Below are 18,503 nucleotides of genomic sequence, written 5' to 3'. Positions count from 1 at the left end.
CACATGTAGCCATGAACCAAAATTGCAATATACCAATCCAGCTGGTCTTTCCTGCTGACACTACACGTCAAGATCTTCCATGCACCATTTTGAGCTCTAATTTGAAACTGGCACCCATGCCAGTACCCCCCCATGCAGATCAAGCTCATCCTATTCTTCACCAATACACTAAAATGGATAATGATGAACCAGGCTAAAAGTATAATAAAATAATCAAGTTCTTTATTCAAATCAGTTTCATTCAAGCAGATAAGCTTCAACATTGGTTATTTCCAACCAGTGACATACATCATAAAAATAAACACATCTGCAATCAAGTAACGCTACTGAAAATGTATATGATCTCATAATTTTAATATTTTTTTCAATGCTCCTGAAACGTGAAATGCCACATACACCAGTAAGTCTATGTAAGCATGTTGTGTTTGACAGCACAGCTTGCCAGCAAATGCATTAAAACTAACAATCTAGTCAACATTAAACATCTCGCCCCTAAATGCAAGGCGTGAAGTAAATGGTTGTGAAGGGCACATAAGCATAAGCCATCCATTTGGTTCTTTTGCTGGCTCTTTAATGCACTCGGCAGTATCTTCTCCACTGACAGCCCCTTTTTCATCCGATACTTGAGCAGCTTGCTCTTGGAGACTTGAAGGTTGTGTGCTTCCAGCTTCAATGCTACGGTCTCTGCTTTCATTGAAATTGGCATTGCTAAAGATCACCTCCTCTTCAGTAGAAGTAAGTTCAACTTCTTTCACTTCTGATTTCCAGCCTACATTTGCCTTCAAAGACACATTAGTTTGCGTATCAAAGTCTGAACTTGCACGTTTGACATGATCTGCCTCACTAGAGTTGTCACTGTCTGTACTGTGGTCATCCCACTTCGACGCTGTAGTGCCATCTTTTGTACCAGCAGACTCAACAGGATCTGACGCTGTTCCATCACCTGTTAAGTGCGAGGAAGGAGCACTTGCCTGAAGTCCTAGTTGGGACTGGTTGATGGGGCTTTGTGCACCAAAAGCGTCACCTTGAACATGTTCAACAATCTCTTCGTGGTCTTCATTTTCACTGCCGTTTTCAACATCAAAACTATGGCGCGAATTGTAGTCCTCCATTTCATCATCAAATTCGTTTTCATCTAATAAAATGCCTCCAGTGCTCTCTTCGAAAGCATTACTAACCTGAGCTTCCATTGAACCCTCATTTTCTGAAGACTGCGGCTGCAATTCGTTCTTTTCTTTGGACGAACTGGGATCCCCAGAAGAAATGGTCTCTACAAGCGCATCATGGCCAAAGTTATTCGCGTTGTCATCAAAACCATTTTCATTGTGATTTTCTCTAGCTTTTGCCACCCTGCCTTCCCCATCTTTAACAGTTGTTTCGTAGCTATCATTGCTCGGCTGCCTTGCTTCATCTTCAGCACTGTTTGTTTCCCAATCCGGTGGTTCATCACTGTCTTCCTTATTTGCATTCGAAAAACCGAAAAGAGTGTGGGCACTGTCGTCATCATCATAAGACCTCTCTTCTTGTTCCTCGTCCTCTTCTTCACTTTCAGTTCGCTCCATCAGGCCTTTTGCTGCACTTTTGGAAGATAGTAGCCCACTAAAATCCAGTATTGGGTCCCGAGCTGGTAATTTTAGGGATGGCGTTGAGGCAGGTGGGGACAAGTCTTCCTTTGTTTTTTGCCCAGTACACTGAGAATTTTGGGAGACACCTAAGCCAGCGCTGTCTTTATTGCCTTCTCTTGGCCGCAAAAGCCTGACAAACTCATCTCTTTGCTCATCAATGATCAGTTTGCTCAGGTCAAGCTCCTCCGCAAAGTTCTGAAGAGCTCGATCCTCTGCCGCTTTCTCAGCACTGCAACAATGAACAGCTGCCACATCGATGGGGTGGGCCTCGGTGTTGAACACATAGGCCCCTGTGTCGATGACACATTTTCCCGAGGATGTCTGTATGATGCTTGCAGAGCTGCCATTGTTGTGGATGAAGTGGTCGGGAGTGAAAAGAAGGTAGAGGTACTTGGTCGTTTCAGCAAGAAAGAAAGACTCCATCCGGTCTTCAAGAGTGTGGTCCCCCACCTTTTTTATCTGAAATAAACACAATGTTGGTGTTATTTTGGTCTGCCCTAGTTTCTTAAATTCGACTCAAAAGCAAAAATTAAATTCTTGTAATGTGAGCCGTGCAGTTCAAAAAAAAAAAAAAAAAAAAATGGCTTGTCAAAGATGCTTTCAGTGTGCAGCTTAAAAAAGTTATTATAAAGAGCAAAGAAAACGGGAAATGAACTGGTACAGTTGAGCCTGCTACATGCATGCACTTCAAAGAGTTGCACTATCAAGCAGGTGAAAAGGAATAACCTACTTATGTGCCACAAATGCTAATGGCACAAAAAAAAACAGGACGACCTCTCTGAAACAGGACTGCGTGCACTGAAGTGTGCCAGAAGGGAACAATAACTGTGAACATTTACCATGCCGAAACATGTCATTCCTTGCTGAAAGACAATACAAAAGAAGGAACTCACAGTAGCATAGCCACACTCAGTCTTGGCACTGTGCATTATTGATTCCAGGATATCAACACCAATCTCAAGGAAGTGAGGATCTTTAGTGGCTTGATACAGATACACCAAGCTCTCAACCAGTTCTAAAAGAGAAATTGGGAGAAAGAATGCTCGAATCATTGAGACAAGACATAAGTGAGGAATGTATGTAAAACACCACTTTATATAGCTCCAAGGCATAGGGAACAAAAGGCAGCTTAGAAATGCTCACTTTTAGCAGTTACACACTTCATTCTTGCATTGCCTGTTATTGCCCTAAAGAAGGGGGTATTTAGAGCCAGAAAGCAAACTTACAATCTTAATGTTCGTGGTTTAGGACATCTATCGAAGCGCGTGCTGGCCGAAACTACTCCACAGACCTCCACTATGGCTCCCCTTTCTTACTTTCCACTTTCACTCCCAGCTTCCTCCCTTCCCATAGCACGGTTCAGGTGTCCACAGAAACAAGTGTGACAGATACTGAGCCTTTCCTTCCTGTGAACCAATTATTATTATTATCATTATTCTCCTTCAACAAAATTGCTTTGAGAAAAGTAAACTGATTTACTGTGTTGGTCAGTGCCCTATAAGCACATAGTGATTCTCAGAAAGACTTTAAGAATACTTCTTTCAGTAAAACCAGCAGCTTGATTGGTTTCGTTTGGTTTAAAGGGTTGGCCTAAAGCAACTCAGGCTATGAGAGAGGCCGTAGTAGAGGGTTCAGAAAATTTCGGCCACCTAGGGTTCTTTAATGTGCAACTGACATTGCACGTCACATAGCAGCCTTGCTTTTCACCTCCATCAAAAAGCAGTCGTTGCAGCCGGGATTCGATCCCACATCCTTGGGCACACAGTAGTCAAGATGGTAGCTATCGCATTGGAAGTGACCAAAACAATCCACTTTATGAACAGAAAGGTTGTTGAGTTTGCCAAAATTTCCTGTGTTGGTCACTGTATCAAAACTCTGGAACAAAACTACTGCATTAAATTGAGGGAAAAAAAATGCCCTTTTCAATGAAAAAAGTTCATTGCATTGCGAACTTCATCACACTGAGGTTCGTTATATCGAGGTTCAACTGTAGATGCTTTCGTAACGGCTATATCAGCTGCACCACCTTTTGACAGTGCACGAACAATGAAAGAGATAATGTGAAACAGAGTGGTGTACAGCCATCTTGAGGAGGTGAGTGCTAACTTAAGATGAAGCATATAAACCTGAACCCAAGTCAGAACACACCTGGTCTCAGAGGGTAGCCATCTCTCTTTGGGTGAGCTCTTCCATGCACCACTTCATAAAACTCTGGTGTGAATCCATATTCTCTCCAGACCTGATGGTAGTTATACAGCGACTTGCGTGCATTTTCCAGGTCCCCTATTAGGCTCTGCATTAACAAGGTGTAAGGAAGAATTGAATGATATGTGTATAGTAACAACAAATGACAAAGAAATAGGCCCCAAGACCACTAAAGGGTACATATCAGTTACTTAAGTTACACCAAACTGGGGCCTTCCTAAACATCTTATCGCTGAAAGAGTGCAAAACCTATGTTGCTCAAGTCTTTTTGTGACTAAGAAGTATGCACATGATAAAAGTTGTAGCAAAAAGCATAGAGTATTTGTCGTCAATAAAAGCAGGAATCAACTGTGTTATGTTGGTTCATGTCGGAGAGACTGACGACACGGACCAGCCCAGTTGTGTACAGAAAAGGAACTAAGGTTTATTCAGGATTTGAACTTGGGTCGCGGTTACGTAGGTGGCGCTGTCTGGAGCCTTGTTAGGATTGAGGCGGCCACGTAGAGATGGCGCTACAGGATGAGAAGCAGAGTTGCAGTTGTGCGCATACATAACACGCCCTTCTTTAACAAAAATTGAGAAGGTTGCACACGGAATATCCTGGTTATCTGAAGTCACTGATTGGGCTCGGATAACGTACAGGAGGCTTGATCCTTCTTCCTGATCGAGTAGTATGAGGTGGGCGAGAAGGTACTTGAAGTGGTTGGGTAGGAAGGACCGGATATTTTGGGTTCTGTTGAGGAGTGCTTGAGTCGATTACCTCGTAGTCTTCCGGCGAAGTTTGGGCAGTAGGACGTTCCGCCGTTCGAGGTCGCAGGTGGATTCGATTTCTGACAAAAATGCCTCCGGTGTCTGTTTTCACGGCGTACCTTCTAGGCTCTGGGCCCACATTTACCACGGTGGCTTTTGTCCAGTTGCGGCTATTTCAGAGCCATACGGGTTGGCTAGGAACAAGCGGAGGAAGGTTTCTTGTGTGCAGGTCAGCATGCTTGTGTTGTTGTTTCTGCCTTCCTTGCAGAAGATTCTGGTGAGCCTCAGTTGGAAAGCTTGGTTTCAAGGCACTTGGTAGTGTTGGTAGGAATGTGCGAAGCTTTCTACCCATCAGAAGCTCAGCCGGTGATTTTGCTCCTGGTATTGGTGTGGAGCGGTAGTTGAGGAGCACTACTGCTAGGTCGTTGCCTTCCTCGGCTGCTTTAGTCATCATAGCCTTGATGGTCTGTATTGTTCTTTCCGCTTGACCATTGCTACGGGGGTACAAGGGAGAAGACGGCTGGTGTGTCACGTCCCACTCACGGAAGAACTTTCTAAGCTCGTCGCTGTCGAAGGGTGGTCCCTGATCAGATACGATTGTCACAGGAATGCCAAACCTGACAAATGTTTCCTTCAGTACCTGTATCAGCGAACTTGCTGTGGTTGTTCTCATCTGCCGAACCTCTACATACTTGAAAAAATAATCGACAATCAGCAGGTATGTCTTTCCCTGCAGATGGAAGAAGTCCATGGCGAGTTGTTGCCAAGGTCGATCAGGAAGGGCTCGGTCCAATAGAGGCTGGTGTGGATTGCCAATTTGATGTGATTGACATATGTAACAGCTCTTGACCAAAGTCTCGATGTCCTGGTTTAGAGTTGGCCAATACACACTCTGGCTTGCCAAACCCTTGCACGCAACGATTCCGCGGTGTGCTTGGTGGAGCGTGCGAAGCACATTTGCCTGGCATGCGGCTGGTATAACCAAGCGTTGGCCGTAGCACACGAAGCCTTCCGTTGTGTAGAGCTCGCTTCTCACATGGTAGAATGGTTTGACTTTGTTGTCTACCTGTGCGAGTTTTTGAGGCCATCCTTCTTTGATGTATTTAGCTACTGTTTGAAGAGTCGAATCTCGTGATGTCTCCTCAGCGATCTCGCGAAGTCTGCTAGGAGTTGCTTGAACCAAACTTGAAACGTCAAGTCCGGGATCGTGATCTGCTGTTTCCATTCTTGTTGACCCATCGGGAGCTCTTGATAAGGCATCTGCAACTGCTAGTTGTTTTCCCGGAACGTAAGTCAGAGTCACGATGTACCGCTGGAGGCGCAGTAGTAGCCTTCGAAGTCGGGGTGACATTTTGTTCAGGTCCTTATTCTGCAGGCCAATCAGAGGTTTGTGATCCGACTGTATGGTCACTTCTCGTGCGAACGTGTAGTAATGAAATCTTTCACACGCAAACACGACGGCTAGCAGTTCTTTCTCGATTTGCGCATACTGCTGCTGAGTGGCTGTGAGAGCTGCTGAAGCGTAGGCCACGGGTCTGCCTTCTTGCAGTAAGACTGATCCCATTCCGTAGGAGCTGGCGTCCGTAGAAATTGTCACGGGCTTTGATGGATCAAAATAGCGAAGAACGGGTGCCGTAATCAACCTTGACTTCACGAGCTTGACGATGTCGGTATGTTGTTGCGTCCAGTGCCAGTGAACATCCGTCTTCAGTAGTTCACGAAGAGGGCTTGTGAGTTCCGAAAAGTTGGCAATGAATTTCGTCAAGTAGGTAACCATTCCAAGAAATCTCTGCAGTTCTTGCTTGTTTGTTGGCAGTGGCATAGACTCGATGGCTGTCACCTTTGCTGGGTCTGGAGCAATCCCATGGGATGATAGTTGGTGTCCAAGGTATGTAATGGACGTCAAAGCCAGCTGGAGCTTTTCCTTGTTAAGTTTCAGGTTGTTGGCTCTGGCGATGGTCAGCACCTGTCTCAGGTCGGCCGCATGTTCTTCAAGGTTTCTTGATGCCACAAGGATGTCGTCAAAATAGGGCTTGACAATTGGTTGCTGCTCAAACACCCTGTCTATGGCTTGTTGGAAAAGTTCAGGAGCTGTTGCAAGGCCAAATGGAACCCGAAGGAAACGATAGCGTCCCCAGGGCGTCGTGAAAGTGCACAAGCGCGAGCTTGGCTCGTCTAAGACCAGCTGGTAGAATGCACTTTTAGCATCGAGAACAGAGAAAATCTTAACACCATTCAACGTTGCGAACAACTCTTCAGGGACTGGAACCTGATAGTGCTGTCTTTTCACAGCTGCGTTAAGGTTGCGAGGGTCCAAACACAGCCTTACGTTGCCATCTTTTTTGTGAATAATGACAACTGGGTGAACCCACTCGGAAGGCTCTGTCACCTTCATTATGATGCCGTTCCCTTCCATCCGTTGCAGTTCGGCCTTCACTTTGTGCTCTATTGCGCAGGGTACTCGGCGTGGAGCTGACACCGTAGGAATCACTCCTTTCAGTTGTATAGAGCACACCCCAGGCAATTTCCCAATGCCTTCAAATACATCAGAAAAGTCGTCGAGCACGTTCCTTATGGTCTGGGTTGCTGTGCATGCAGCTACAGTTGTTCGCTGCGGCTGTACTCTTTTGATGAGCTGCAATGCCTTGCATGCGTCGGCGCCTAAAATTGGCTTTAGCGGCTGTTTGACGACGAGGAAATTCAAGATGCAGGATTTTTCGCCCGCTGAGCATTTCAGTTGGCATTCAGCATATATAGGAAGTTCCTGCCCGCTGTACGTCGTCACTCGTGCATGCGTCGGCTTCATGTCTGGTTGCATACGCCAGTTTCTGATTTGATGCATGGGCATGATGTTCACGTCGGAGCCGGTGTCCAACTTGAACCCGATGCTGTGACCATTCACGCAGACTGTTTCGAACCATTCTGAGGCACTGTTTACGTTGAGGAGATCGAGGCTCTCCAGAAAGAATTCTTGTTGTTGATCCTGCTGCCGAGGATCTTCAAGGAGCCCGATTCGCTGACTTGAGTTGCTGCCTCGTTGGCGTTGTTTACACATGCTCGAAAAATGCCCGAATTTGCCGCAGGCGTAACAGCTGTGACCGTAAGCGGGGCAGGCGCGCGGCTTGTGCGTTGTTCCACAGCGCGAGCATTTGCGTTGCTGCTTCTGCTGCGGGATCGAATGCGGGGTCCTCGAAGCTGGTTGTTTTGACGAGTTCCATCTTTTCTGATTGTTTATGGCTTGCACTTCAAGCTTAGGCTCTTGCAGGGTGCTTCTTAGAAATCTCTGCTGCTTTGCACGTTGTAATTATTTTGTCAAGCGTGAGGTCCCGTTCACAAAAAAGTCGCTCCCTCAATGCTGCGTCTCTAATTCCGACAACGATGCGGTCCCCTATGAGCCTCTCTGCTTTTTCTCCAAAGTCGCATTTTTCTGCTTGACTTCGGAGGTCAGTTACAAAGTCGTCGAACGGTTGGTTTGCTTTTTGTTGCATGCTGTTGAAGACAGCCGACGCCTGTATTACGTTTTTGTATGGCTTGTACAGAGCGTCGAACTGCTCGAGGAGGTACGTAACTTGATCCGGCGTCTGCACACCGTCGGCACTCGGAGGTTGAGGGGGGAATGTCTGGGCGACGCGGCGGCCGCGGGGCCCGAGAACATGGAGGAGCAGGGCCTTGCGAGTAGCGGGAGGCTTGCTGGCGTACTCACATGCGAGTTCGTAGATGTTGTAGGCGTCTTTCCAGTCTTCCCATGCCTGGTGCGGGTTGTCGCCGGGCTCGAAGTGAGGAGGTGGTTGCAGAAACACACTGGCCATATTTACGGGGTTCTAGGTTATTCTGACACCATGTTATGTTGGTTCATGTCGGGTAGACTGACGACACGGACCAGCCCAGTTGTGTACAGAAAAGGAACTAAGGTTTATTCAGGATTTGAACTTGGGTCGCGGTTACGTAGGTGGCGCTGTCTGGAGCCTTGTTAGGATTGAGGTGGCCACGTAGAGATGGCGCTACAGGATGAGAAGCAGAGTTGCAGTTGTGCGCATACATAACAAACTGAACACATTAATGATTGTAGTATGTTCAATAGCAGAGCTGCACAAACCATGTCGTTAATAAAAGCAGGAATCAACTGAACACATTAATGATTGTAGTATGTTCAATAGCAGAGCTGCACAAACCATGTCGTTAATAAAAGCAGGAATCAACTGAACACATTAATGATTGTAGTATGTTCAATAGCAGAGCTGCACAAACCATACTAACCAAGAGGCCTGGCCAAAATGCTTCAAGGCTCTGGAACACAGGCATAGTGACTTTACCGGAGGAGTTTTCAACCCAGAAGTACCAGTCATCCCGCTTCATATATTTACGAATTGTTTTCTCGTACTCTGTAACCAAAGAAAAATGATATGCTAATTGGACACCTCAACGGCAAGATGAACAGCCAAGCAATATAAACAAGATCAAGCTTACAGGATATTTAGGATACATTGATAATTAAAAAAAAAAAATGATATGTTCATCTTGTCCCATTGAAATTCTGTTATTGTGGCTGGCTTGCCTATCAAACCAAACTGAATTGAAACCAACATTAGTTGATGAGGAGCGTATCAATAAGCAGGCTAATGACAAACTTTCATTGTGGGTATGCAATAACACTACACTAGTTTTTTTGCACTACCCTTTTATCTTTTCTTTGCGCAATCAGTAAAAGTTTCAGTAGATACTAAAGTGAAACAAGTCCAATTGAGAGGTTAAATTTATTTCTCAGAGGAATAAAAAGACCAAAAATTATTGTTTGCCCGAAGCTTAACACTCTGTTTATCAAAGCCAAAAAAGGTACACATTGAGAGAAGTTAACTGAGTAGGGTACTCATGCCTACGCAAATTTTGATAACGCCTGCTGCCATAAATAGTTATCGAGGTGCTTAAATACCATTATGCAATTACAATGTGCTAGCATCAAATTTTATCCTTGCTTTTAATTGCTTCCCTACTGCTTCTTACCTACTATTCATATTTTATTACAAGTTATAACGGGCACCCTAAGTCAGTGTCAAAAAAGGCTGAGTGCCTTAACTTAGTGAAACCAAATGAGGGCTGTTTAGAGTAACCATGCCTAGTCTTGCATTTTTTGCATTTTCAAAACTTTCTTCATCGTTGAAGGTTAATTAGCCAAATTTTAATTATTGGCACCAGGAACAAAGTGTCAATACAAAAGTTGCGGACAGTCTCGAGAAACATATAAGTGAAACATTTTCACCAAGTTACCATTTACGCAAAGTAGTTTTTTATTACGGGTCTTAAAAGATAACTTATACAGCAAAAGCTTCCACATGACCATGGTGCGACTTTAGCATCCCAAGACACGTCGGAGTAACAAAAATCTAAATCCCTCTGGAGCACTCTCCCCAGTGGCACTTAGTGTGTGCTTTGGGCGAGAAAGATACCCAGCGGCTTGCCATGTAAAAGATTTCTTTTAAGCTGAGTAAAAAATGCTGGGCTAACTTTGATGCAAAGGTTACAGCAAGCTGTTTTTCCGGGCAATCTACAACTTTTGAAGTGACACTTTTAAAACTTGACACTTTGCTCCCCAATACAACATTGAAATATGTAGCTAATTAATCTACAAATTCTTTCACTTTGAAGCGCAAAAAAAAAAAATTTGCTGCAGAGTCTCCCCCCCCACGACACTCAACAACCCTTAGTTGAAGAGTCCTGGCTAAGACATCACATAAAATTTTTAAATGCTTAACCTGGTTATATTTAGCTGTGACACCCCGTAAACTCTACCACGTATTTCTTTGCGAAGTAAGCTGCTGAGCCATTCCCGACAATTTTATTTCTGCAAAGTCAGTCCTAGTCATAATCCTTTATTCATTTTACAAAGCAGTTTTTTTTAGTGGTTCTTCCTGTGGCGGCCATTTGTTTTTACTTTTTCACCCTCTCCCTTTTTTCCTTCACGAGTTAAGGAACGGATTCTCCTCTTCCACTATGACACCTGCATCAGGCAGCAGGTGGCATGTCACAACGTAACACATGTCAGCACTGGCATTTTTTCTCCTAATAAGGCTTCTAGTGTTAACACATTTATTGCAGTTGGCTCTGCGTGCAGCCTGAATGTGAAGGTATTAGGCCTGTAGGCCAGCATGCTTTGTAGGTTGTAGACACAAGTACAGAGCAAAAGTCCCAACCAATTCCTGGTTGCACCGCTAAGCCTACAAGAATGCTTGTTGTTCATAGCAGCCGTGCTGCGAAAATACTTGGCAATACACTCTGCACGAGAGAATAATATGCTAATGTGCCTTACATGCCTGCATTGCGCAGTACATAATCTGCTAGCTGACCGCTACATTATGGCAACTATGCGAACATTCGCTATGCAGTATCCAATCATTTTTTCGAACTCCAATAATTCAGACACTTGGCATTTCGGACTTCATTCAGGAACCACTATGCACCCCATAGGCACATGTACATTTTCATGTGCCGATATTTCAGACTCTATGGTTCCCAAAAGTTCTATGTATTTTTCAGACATAATTTGACACCAGCAAGACTGTCGAGATCGTTTTTTTGTCCGAATGCTCTTTTTTTTTGGCATGACATAGACGCGAGCGGGCATCGTTGTTGCCAACTGGCCTCAGGTGAAGCAAAGTCATTTGGATGGACTAGCTTGCTAGCTTGGCTCTCTGTTCATCGGCGCCACTTCAAGCAGTGGCAATAAGGGAACGCTCATCGTCAAGGTAGCCTAAAAATACATATAATATGTAAGGACGGCTTCGGTCAAAATGCATGGTTCTGGCCAGTCATGGCAAGGCAACAATCAGCCTTTTTCACAAAATGTGGCGCCCTATGGGAGTGGTTAAAAATTGGTTTGCTAATGGTTGAAGACATCCTTATGAGATGCAGCTACCTGGGAAATGTAGATATGTGTTCATGACAGCTACCGCCATCTGTCGCATACACCTGCCACAAATATGAACTGCGCACGGCTCCCAAGACCAGCTCCGGCTGCGCCAATCGCAGAGGCCAAGAATTGCGCATGCACAGCGGGGACTGGCGTTTCTTTTCTACCAAGGGAAAGGCATGTGCATAGCGGCCTTGTAAAAAGGACGGATTGCATGCAGGCTTCCGCTGCTTAGGAGCAAGGTGCGGTTCTTAGTAGCACTCGATACTTTTTAAATAGTTTTTTACTACTATCAACACTGGGTTAGTAGAACAAGTTTTTCGTCTGATCTTTATTATTCTGAACTTTCTAGAGTAACAACTTTAATTTACATGCATCGACTTCAATAATTCTTTTTGCTCCACTGTCAAGAATGCATGATGAGTCCATCAAACCAGAACAACTGCCCATGTTTAAAACATTACAGAGCCCCTTTAAGGCTGCCTCCTAAGAACTCCTGCCAAGAAAAGAAGTTGTGCTCACCTTTGAACATGCGCATAAGTTCAGGCATCTGAAGCATGATGGCTCCTTTCACCAAGTATTCATAGTAGGAATCTACACCAGCTCCTATGCCCGAGTCTGTGGCTGTCCAGACTCCAAGCTGAACATCAATATGGTTTCCCACCTGCAACAGCAGCAGCCTCGTTTTCTCTACCTGTTCCTATCATTCACTGCGACAAGGCTATTAAAACCAGTGCAGAAACCTTAAACATAAAGGAATATTAGTAGCTCCAAGGCATAGCGAAATCACTCTGACAGCATGAATGTATTTTGTAGCTGAATAAAATTTTCTCCACAAACCTCACTGGTTAGCCAGCTGGTATAGCTTTTTGCAAAATTACGGACACAGGAAAGGACAAACAACAATACAATTGGAGAGGACAAGTGCCGCTTTGGAACCGTGCAGATATAAATCCTAAGTTGCGATTAGCATTTGTCCAGCTCAGCCCTGCCATCTCATCTTTATCTGCACTTCCAACTTTATAAGACTCCTTCTACCGTATGCCTTCTGCAGTCATATAAGTTGGTATGCAATCATCCATTTAAAACTAGGACCTCATTTGCTGTCTAGTAAATGTTCTATATTTTTTGTAGATGCTTGTCAAACAGTCATGGTCTATGAAAGAGCATAAAATAATGAAAGATACCAGGCCTATGGATGTGCGGGTTTTCCAAAGTGATCGCAGGGCTCGCAAGGCAACTTGCTCAAAGACCGGATTTCCCGTCAGTCGGCTCAGTGCTGCAAACTCGACCACGAAGGTACCAACGCCAGCAGTACATGTCACGCTGGTTTCTCCTGGCGGCACTCCGTTGACCAAATTGACTGTGCCATATGGCATGCCTGTCTTCGTGTCAAACGCTGCGCAGAAAATACATGCCAATCATTTTGCAATGTAAACTTCGTGCCCTTTTCCTACGAACCCATTGCTAAATGCTTGTTATATAAACACTGAATCATCTATACCAAATAATGTCATTATCATGTAACCCACAGTCTCGCCCCTCCAATCTCACAGTCACCAGTGTGAAGTCAAGTCATCACATATTATCTGACCCATTGTTCAATTAAACCTCCAAGTGCTGTTTTCTTTTTTTTTCCCTATCTCTTCCACCTTCCTTCACACATACAGCTGACAGACAAACAGTCATCACTCTGCATGAATGTTCCTTCTAATATTTTTGCTTCTGGATAGGCCACCTAAGAAACTGAGTAAAAGTTCCTGTCACACAAGTGCTTCACAAGTGAAGTAAAACTTTAGTGTCAATTTACTGATATTAGCATGTCCTAATATTCACTCTCACTCTAATTCCACTTCAGCCTAGTAGGTAAGGGGACAGATATGTGGGGTCCCTACTGAAAGGAGGGGAGGGGGTAGCTGATGTAAGTGGGGGGGGGGGGGTTCCATTTGAACTATAGACCTTCTAGACCTTTTCAGCAAAAAATGGTTTGGTTTGGTGTGGTTTATGCAGTTTACCATCCCAAAATGACTCAGGCTGTGAGAGACGCCGCAGTGACGGGCTTTAGAAAGTTCGACCATCTGGGGTTACCATGCACTGACATTGCACAGCACGTGGGCACCTTGCATTTTGCCTCCATCGAAAAGCGGCCACAGTGGCCAGGATTTGATCCTGCATCCTTGGGTGCAGTAGCTGAGCGCCCTAGCAAAAAAAAAAAAGCTGCTACTGTAAACCACTATATAATGCACAACCTGCAACATGCTGTTGTCTTCTTCTTGCACTTTCTGTAGCATTGTCTCCTATTCAAACCGATTATACGACCGATTTTTCCCTCTAATCAACAGCACCAGAAACATAAATGAAACATCTCCATAGTGTTTGATGGCTTCAGTGGCTCTGGACTCATTTCTGGATAAAAGCTTATCTCACAAACAGAACCCAGTTTGTGGAGGTAGACAGCGCGAAATCTGACATCCTGGGTGTGCCATCAGGTGTTCCTCAGGGGTCTGTGCTGGGACCCATATTATTTTTATGTTATGTCAAAAACATTGCAGTCTCAATTCCTCCCCATATTACAGTCCGGCTGTTTGCGGATGATTAATTTACTCAGTCATTTCAAAGCCAGAAGACCAGCTGGCATTAAATTCGGCTTTGAACTCTATTAATCAATGGTGCACAACTTCCCAAATGAAAATTAATTACACAAAAACTTCATATATTACAGTGACTAACAAAACTAAAAATATTTTTTCATTTGGTTATGAAATAGAGGGGAGACTTATAACACGCGTAAGCTCTTTTAAATATTTAGGTGTTACCGTATCCTCTAACTTAAGTTGGAATTCACACATTAATAACATATGTTCAAAAGCCGAAAATAAGTTGTGATTTATTAGAAGGAAACTGAAGCTTGCTTCCACAAAAGCAAAACTGACTGCCTATCTCGCGCTGGTACGTCCGACATTGGAATACGCGAGCGTCATATGGGATCCCTATCAGTCAAAACATATCGATAAGATTGAAAAGGTTTAAAGAAGGGCGGCCAGATTCATTTTATCAAAATATAGATACACAGTTTCTGTGACTGACATGCTACATGAATTACAACTTCCTCCGCTATCTAAACGACGAAAGATCACCAGGCTAAAATTTCTTTATCTGTTGTATAATAATCACTTCAGCATAAACACAAGCCCCTATTTGCAACAGCGTTCCTGTCGTCCTGTGCGAAGCTCTCACAGCTATCAGGTTACACCTATGAATGCCCGTGTTAACTGCTTTAAATATTCTTTTTTCCCCAGAGCAATAATAGAATGGAATCCCCTGCCTCAGGCCTTTCTGCAAACAGACAACATGCTTCAATTTGAAAAATGCTTATACAATCACATACCCGACTAGATATCCCTACCACTTTTAGTTTTTCATATTTTTCCCTTGTTGTGATTTTGGTGGCTTGCAGGCCGAATTATTTAGTGAATATTTTTCGCCAGTGTTGTACTAAAGTCCTGTATCTGCAAAGCGGGACGGTTTTGTCATTTTTGAATTGATTTTTCTAGAAGTGTATAAGGTTGTACTTGTGGCTGTGTGTTCCTTAACTACATGTATTTGTATTCACCTTGTAACGGCCTTACGGCTGACAGTATCAATAAAAATAAAAATGTTTCGCCTAACAGCCGCACTCAAACTGCCACAAATGACAATATAGAGGTAAACACTCTTCAAATATAAAAAGCTTTGATGTGCAAGGGACTAATATTGATTCTCACAGCCACGATGGCTCAGTGATTACGACGCTTGGCCACTGAACCCAACAACGTGGGATCAAATCCCAGCAGGGGTGGAGCTCTTTGATGGAGGTGAAAAACAAGGCTCCCATGTATTCCGAGATGTCAGTACACGTTAGAGAAGTCTGGGTGGCGAAATTTTGAGAGCCCTACACTACGCCGCTCCTCACACCCTGAATCGTTTTGGGACAAACCCGTAACACCAACCAACCAACCTGATAATGACCCAAAATCACCAATTTATTTGAGGTATATCTACTCATTTTACTCACAGTCCTTTCAGATAAAGCAAAACAGATGAGCCAAATGACTTCCAACAAGTAGACACACTACCTGGAAGCAACCGTGTCGCAACATCTTCAGCAAGGCGCAGGAGGGGCCCCGAACATGGCCAGCCAGGCTCAAGGTCCATCCCAGCTCTCCGGTATAAAAGGTGGGCCGAAAGCAGGCCACCAACCACTGCCACAAGGAAAGGTGTTTGTGAACATGAGATGCGAACCTGGCTGAGGCAACAAAAAGCAATGATGTTCACTGGTATGGGATGAACAATGGGAAAACTTAAAGAACTGAACTCTGGTTGCCCTGAACACTTTAAAGGCATTGGCAACAAGACACTAACTGTAAAACATGTCAATAACATCAGCGACAAACTGAAGAGAGGTTAAGTAGAACGAATACACTTTAAAAGCGCTCAAACTGTCCAAACTAAGAAGTGAAGCAAAAGAGGACATCGACTCTTTAATGGCTGTGTCCTGAAAGAATTAAATGAGAGTAACAGTACAGGCTTTCGAAGGACGATGATGCAGTAGTTCATTTACTCTACCACAGTCTCTACACACCATTTTTGCTGTTTAGTAGATCTGACAACAGGGTCAGCAAAGTGCACTGGTTTTTTTATTCAATTTGACATATTTTACACTACTGTGGCTGTCCAGGGTTGTCCATTTGAATCTCCAAATCAACATGGAAAACCCCCTTAACACATGAGCTAATGCACTACTGCGATCCACAAGTGATTCGAGCATCTGCCTGATATGCATGAAGTGCAAAATTTGATCCCCTGTGTTGCCCACAGTTTTTTCCTTGGTCTTGGCTTCACTTAGGTGAAGAGATTGTAAAATTGCTGTCTGAATCCACATTGTGTAAGCAATGACTACCTTGCACTACAATGCCCGTTGACAAAGCTATTCATGCACCATTAAAATTTAAAATCATCATTAAGTATCGCACTAGGATTGTCATATGACAAAATCATTGCATTGTCGTGGCTCAAGCCCACAGTGACATCACACCTTTATTATTTTATATTGCAAAAAGAAGCATGCCCGATTTTATCCCTAATCAAAATGTATGTACGATATCCAACATGAAATCAGGCTGCATACAAGGTAGCCATAATTATCAGCACAAGAAGCTTGCCCAAAGGTGCTCCAATCTACAATCATGCTGTCTGACAGACAAATGAAGGAATACCTAAATAAAGGATCTTAGAAATAAACAAATACCCTACCAGCTGTGCTTATGCAGGAGCAAGAAAAATGATCAGCAAAAATGTGTGCACTACACTTACCCCTTATGTTTGTCTCAAAAACAGAGACATTAATGTTGATATTGAAATTGATGTTTTCAGCAATCATCGCTGCCACCTTTCGGAACTCAGTGTAGTTGCCCATTATAGCCAATGTGTCGAGTGCATCGATGAGGGTGAGTGAGAAGCTGCCCCAAGTGTCCACGCCATCACAGGACAACGGCCGCAGCTCATCATAAGGGTAGGCATGCTTCATGTAGCCATCGTACGCATGCTGGAACATTTCTAACACTCGATTTCTGCAACAGCATTGCAAAAGTATTTGCAGTCATTATATAGTAAGCACACCATAAATCAATAAGCACAAATTAAACATTTTATATACAAGTTGGTGTAGGATATGTATGCACTACGTCCTCAAAAATTAAAAAAAGTTATAACCACTTGAAATAAAAGGCAAAAATACATATAAAAAGTGCCCGTAAATGACTAGTGCTGCATACTTTGTAATAGTATTAGCATTCATTTAGTAGCATGAAGACGCCTGACACTGTACGTTATCAACAAAGACTTTCATACGTGACCAAATCGAGCTTCCCCCTAGTCACCGCAGTGTACAGAACATAAGCACAACTGCAACCTTACACTTTACAAACAAGCTTGTATTCCATGACTTACGCGATGACATGCTCGTATGATATTGCATTATAATCAAAGCAATATGAATTCTGAGCTAATGTACTGCCCAGCACATAGTCATTTCATTTTTTTTTTAATATGTCGCGTTGTCGACCGCAGTCTAAAGCATTTTCTATGGGATTCATTCAGAAAGAAAATAATGAATTGACACGAGCATAATTATGATTTAAAACGTCCCTCAAATTTAATCAGTGCATGGGATGGAAATATCGCTTTTTAGTTCAAGAGCTCTTGCACCAGCATACACTGAATGCCCATGAGCAAGGCTTTGGCTGGAGGAAAGTGTGCCTTCAAACGGAAAGGCAAGTGAACAGTTAGCAGAGATAAAAATGAAACTGCAACGCAGATATGATAAAAGCAATGCGTGCTACTGAGAACTCAAATACGGCGAATGCAGCGTCACGTACCCTAGAAAAGGCAATATTCGACATTAGAAATGTTGTTTCTAATTCAATATACACGGTATCCTTGTTGCAAAATCAGGGACACGCAGTGAAATGTACTAAACAATGTAAACAATACGTTTAATGTCAACAAACACTATGCTACGTAAACATTAGAAAGAGGCGGCTGCATATACAGAAAAAATCATATCTACCTGTAGACTTTCAACTTCTGGTCGCTGAATTTTTCGCAAGAGGCAAATGGAATGATAAGGCATGACAGTAATATTACGTGTACTAAAGAACCCATGACACGAATGCTTTAGCACCGGTAACGTTCTCCAGGGGCACATGTGTAATCCCGAAACTCGACGCGACCCACTAGGTTTTTGGTTGCGTACTAAATTCTAGCAGCGTTTCACTGCTCTAACTGGCGCCATCCAACCCTGACTAGAAATATACTTGGTTCGACGACCGATAATAGATAGTAAGTCTGCTTCCTTTCCATCACAAAATCATAAGTAGCATCTTCGCCACCGGCGTCGGCAGCGGCTGGGTTGATGTGCGGCGACGATTTTTTTATATATATATTTATTTATTATTGTCACGTGATCACGTGGCTAGCAT

General features: G+C 43.7%; 1 protein-coding gene across 1 annotated transcript; it reads right to left on the bottom strand.

The window, feature by feature from the left end:
- Window positions 1-200: 200 nt before the first annotated feature.
- LOC146191441 (ER degradation-enhancing alpha-mannosidase-like protein 2) lies at window positions 201-18,457 on the bottom strand. Its single transcript, XM_084601982.1, has 9 exons — window positions 18,092-18,457; window positions 16,837-17,093; window positions 15,600-15,725; window positions 12,672-12,883; window positions 12,007-12,148; window positions 8,838-8,962; window positions 3,774-3,918; window positions 2,519-2,640; window positions 201-2,084 (listed from the first exon to the last, which is right to left on the bottom strand). Exons 1-9 carry the CDS (start codon window positions 18,184-18,186, stop codon window positions 468-470), a joined length of 2,841 nt encoding a protein of 946 aa, XP_084458108.1. The 5' UTR covers window positions 18,187-18,457; the 3' UTR covers window positions 201-467.
- Window positions 18,458-18,503: the final 46 nt, after the last annotated feature.

Source organism: Amblyomma maculatum, chromosome 4, assembly GCF_055883805.1.
Source record: "Amblyomma maculatum isolate TAMU_Amacu chromosome 4, ASM5588380v1, whole genome shotgun sequence".
NCBI lineage: Eukaryota > Metazoa > Arthropoda > Arachnida > Ixodida > Ixodidae > Amblyomma > Amblyomma maculatum.
Note: the sequence above shows the minus strand (reverse complement) of the source record. Positions and strands in the feature narration are given on the sequence as shown.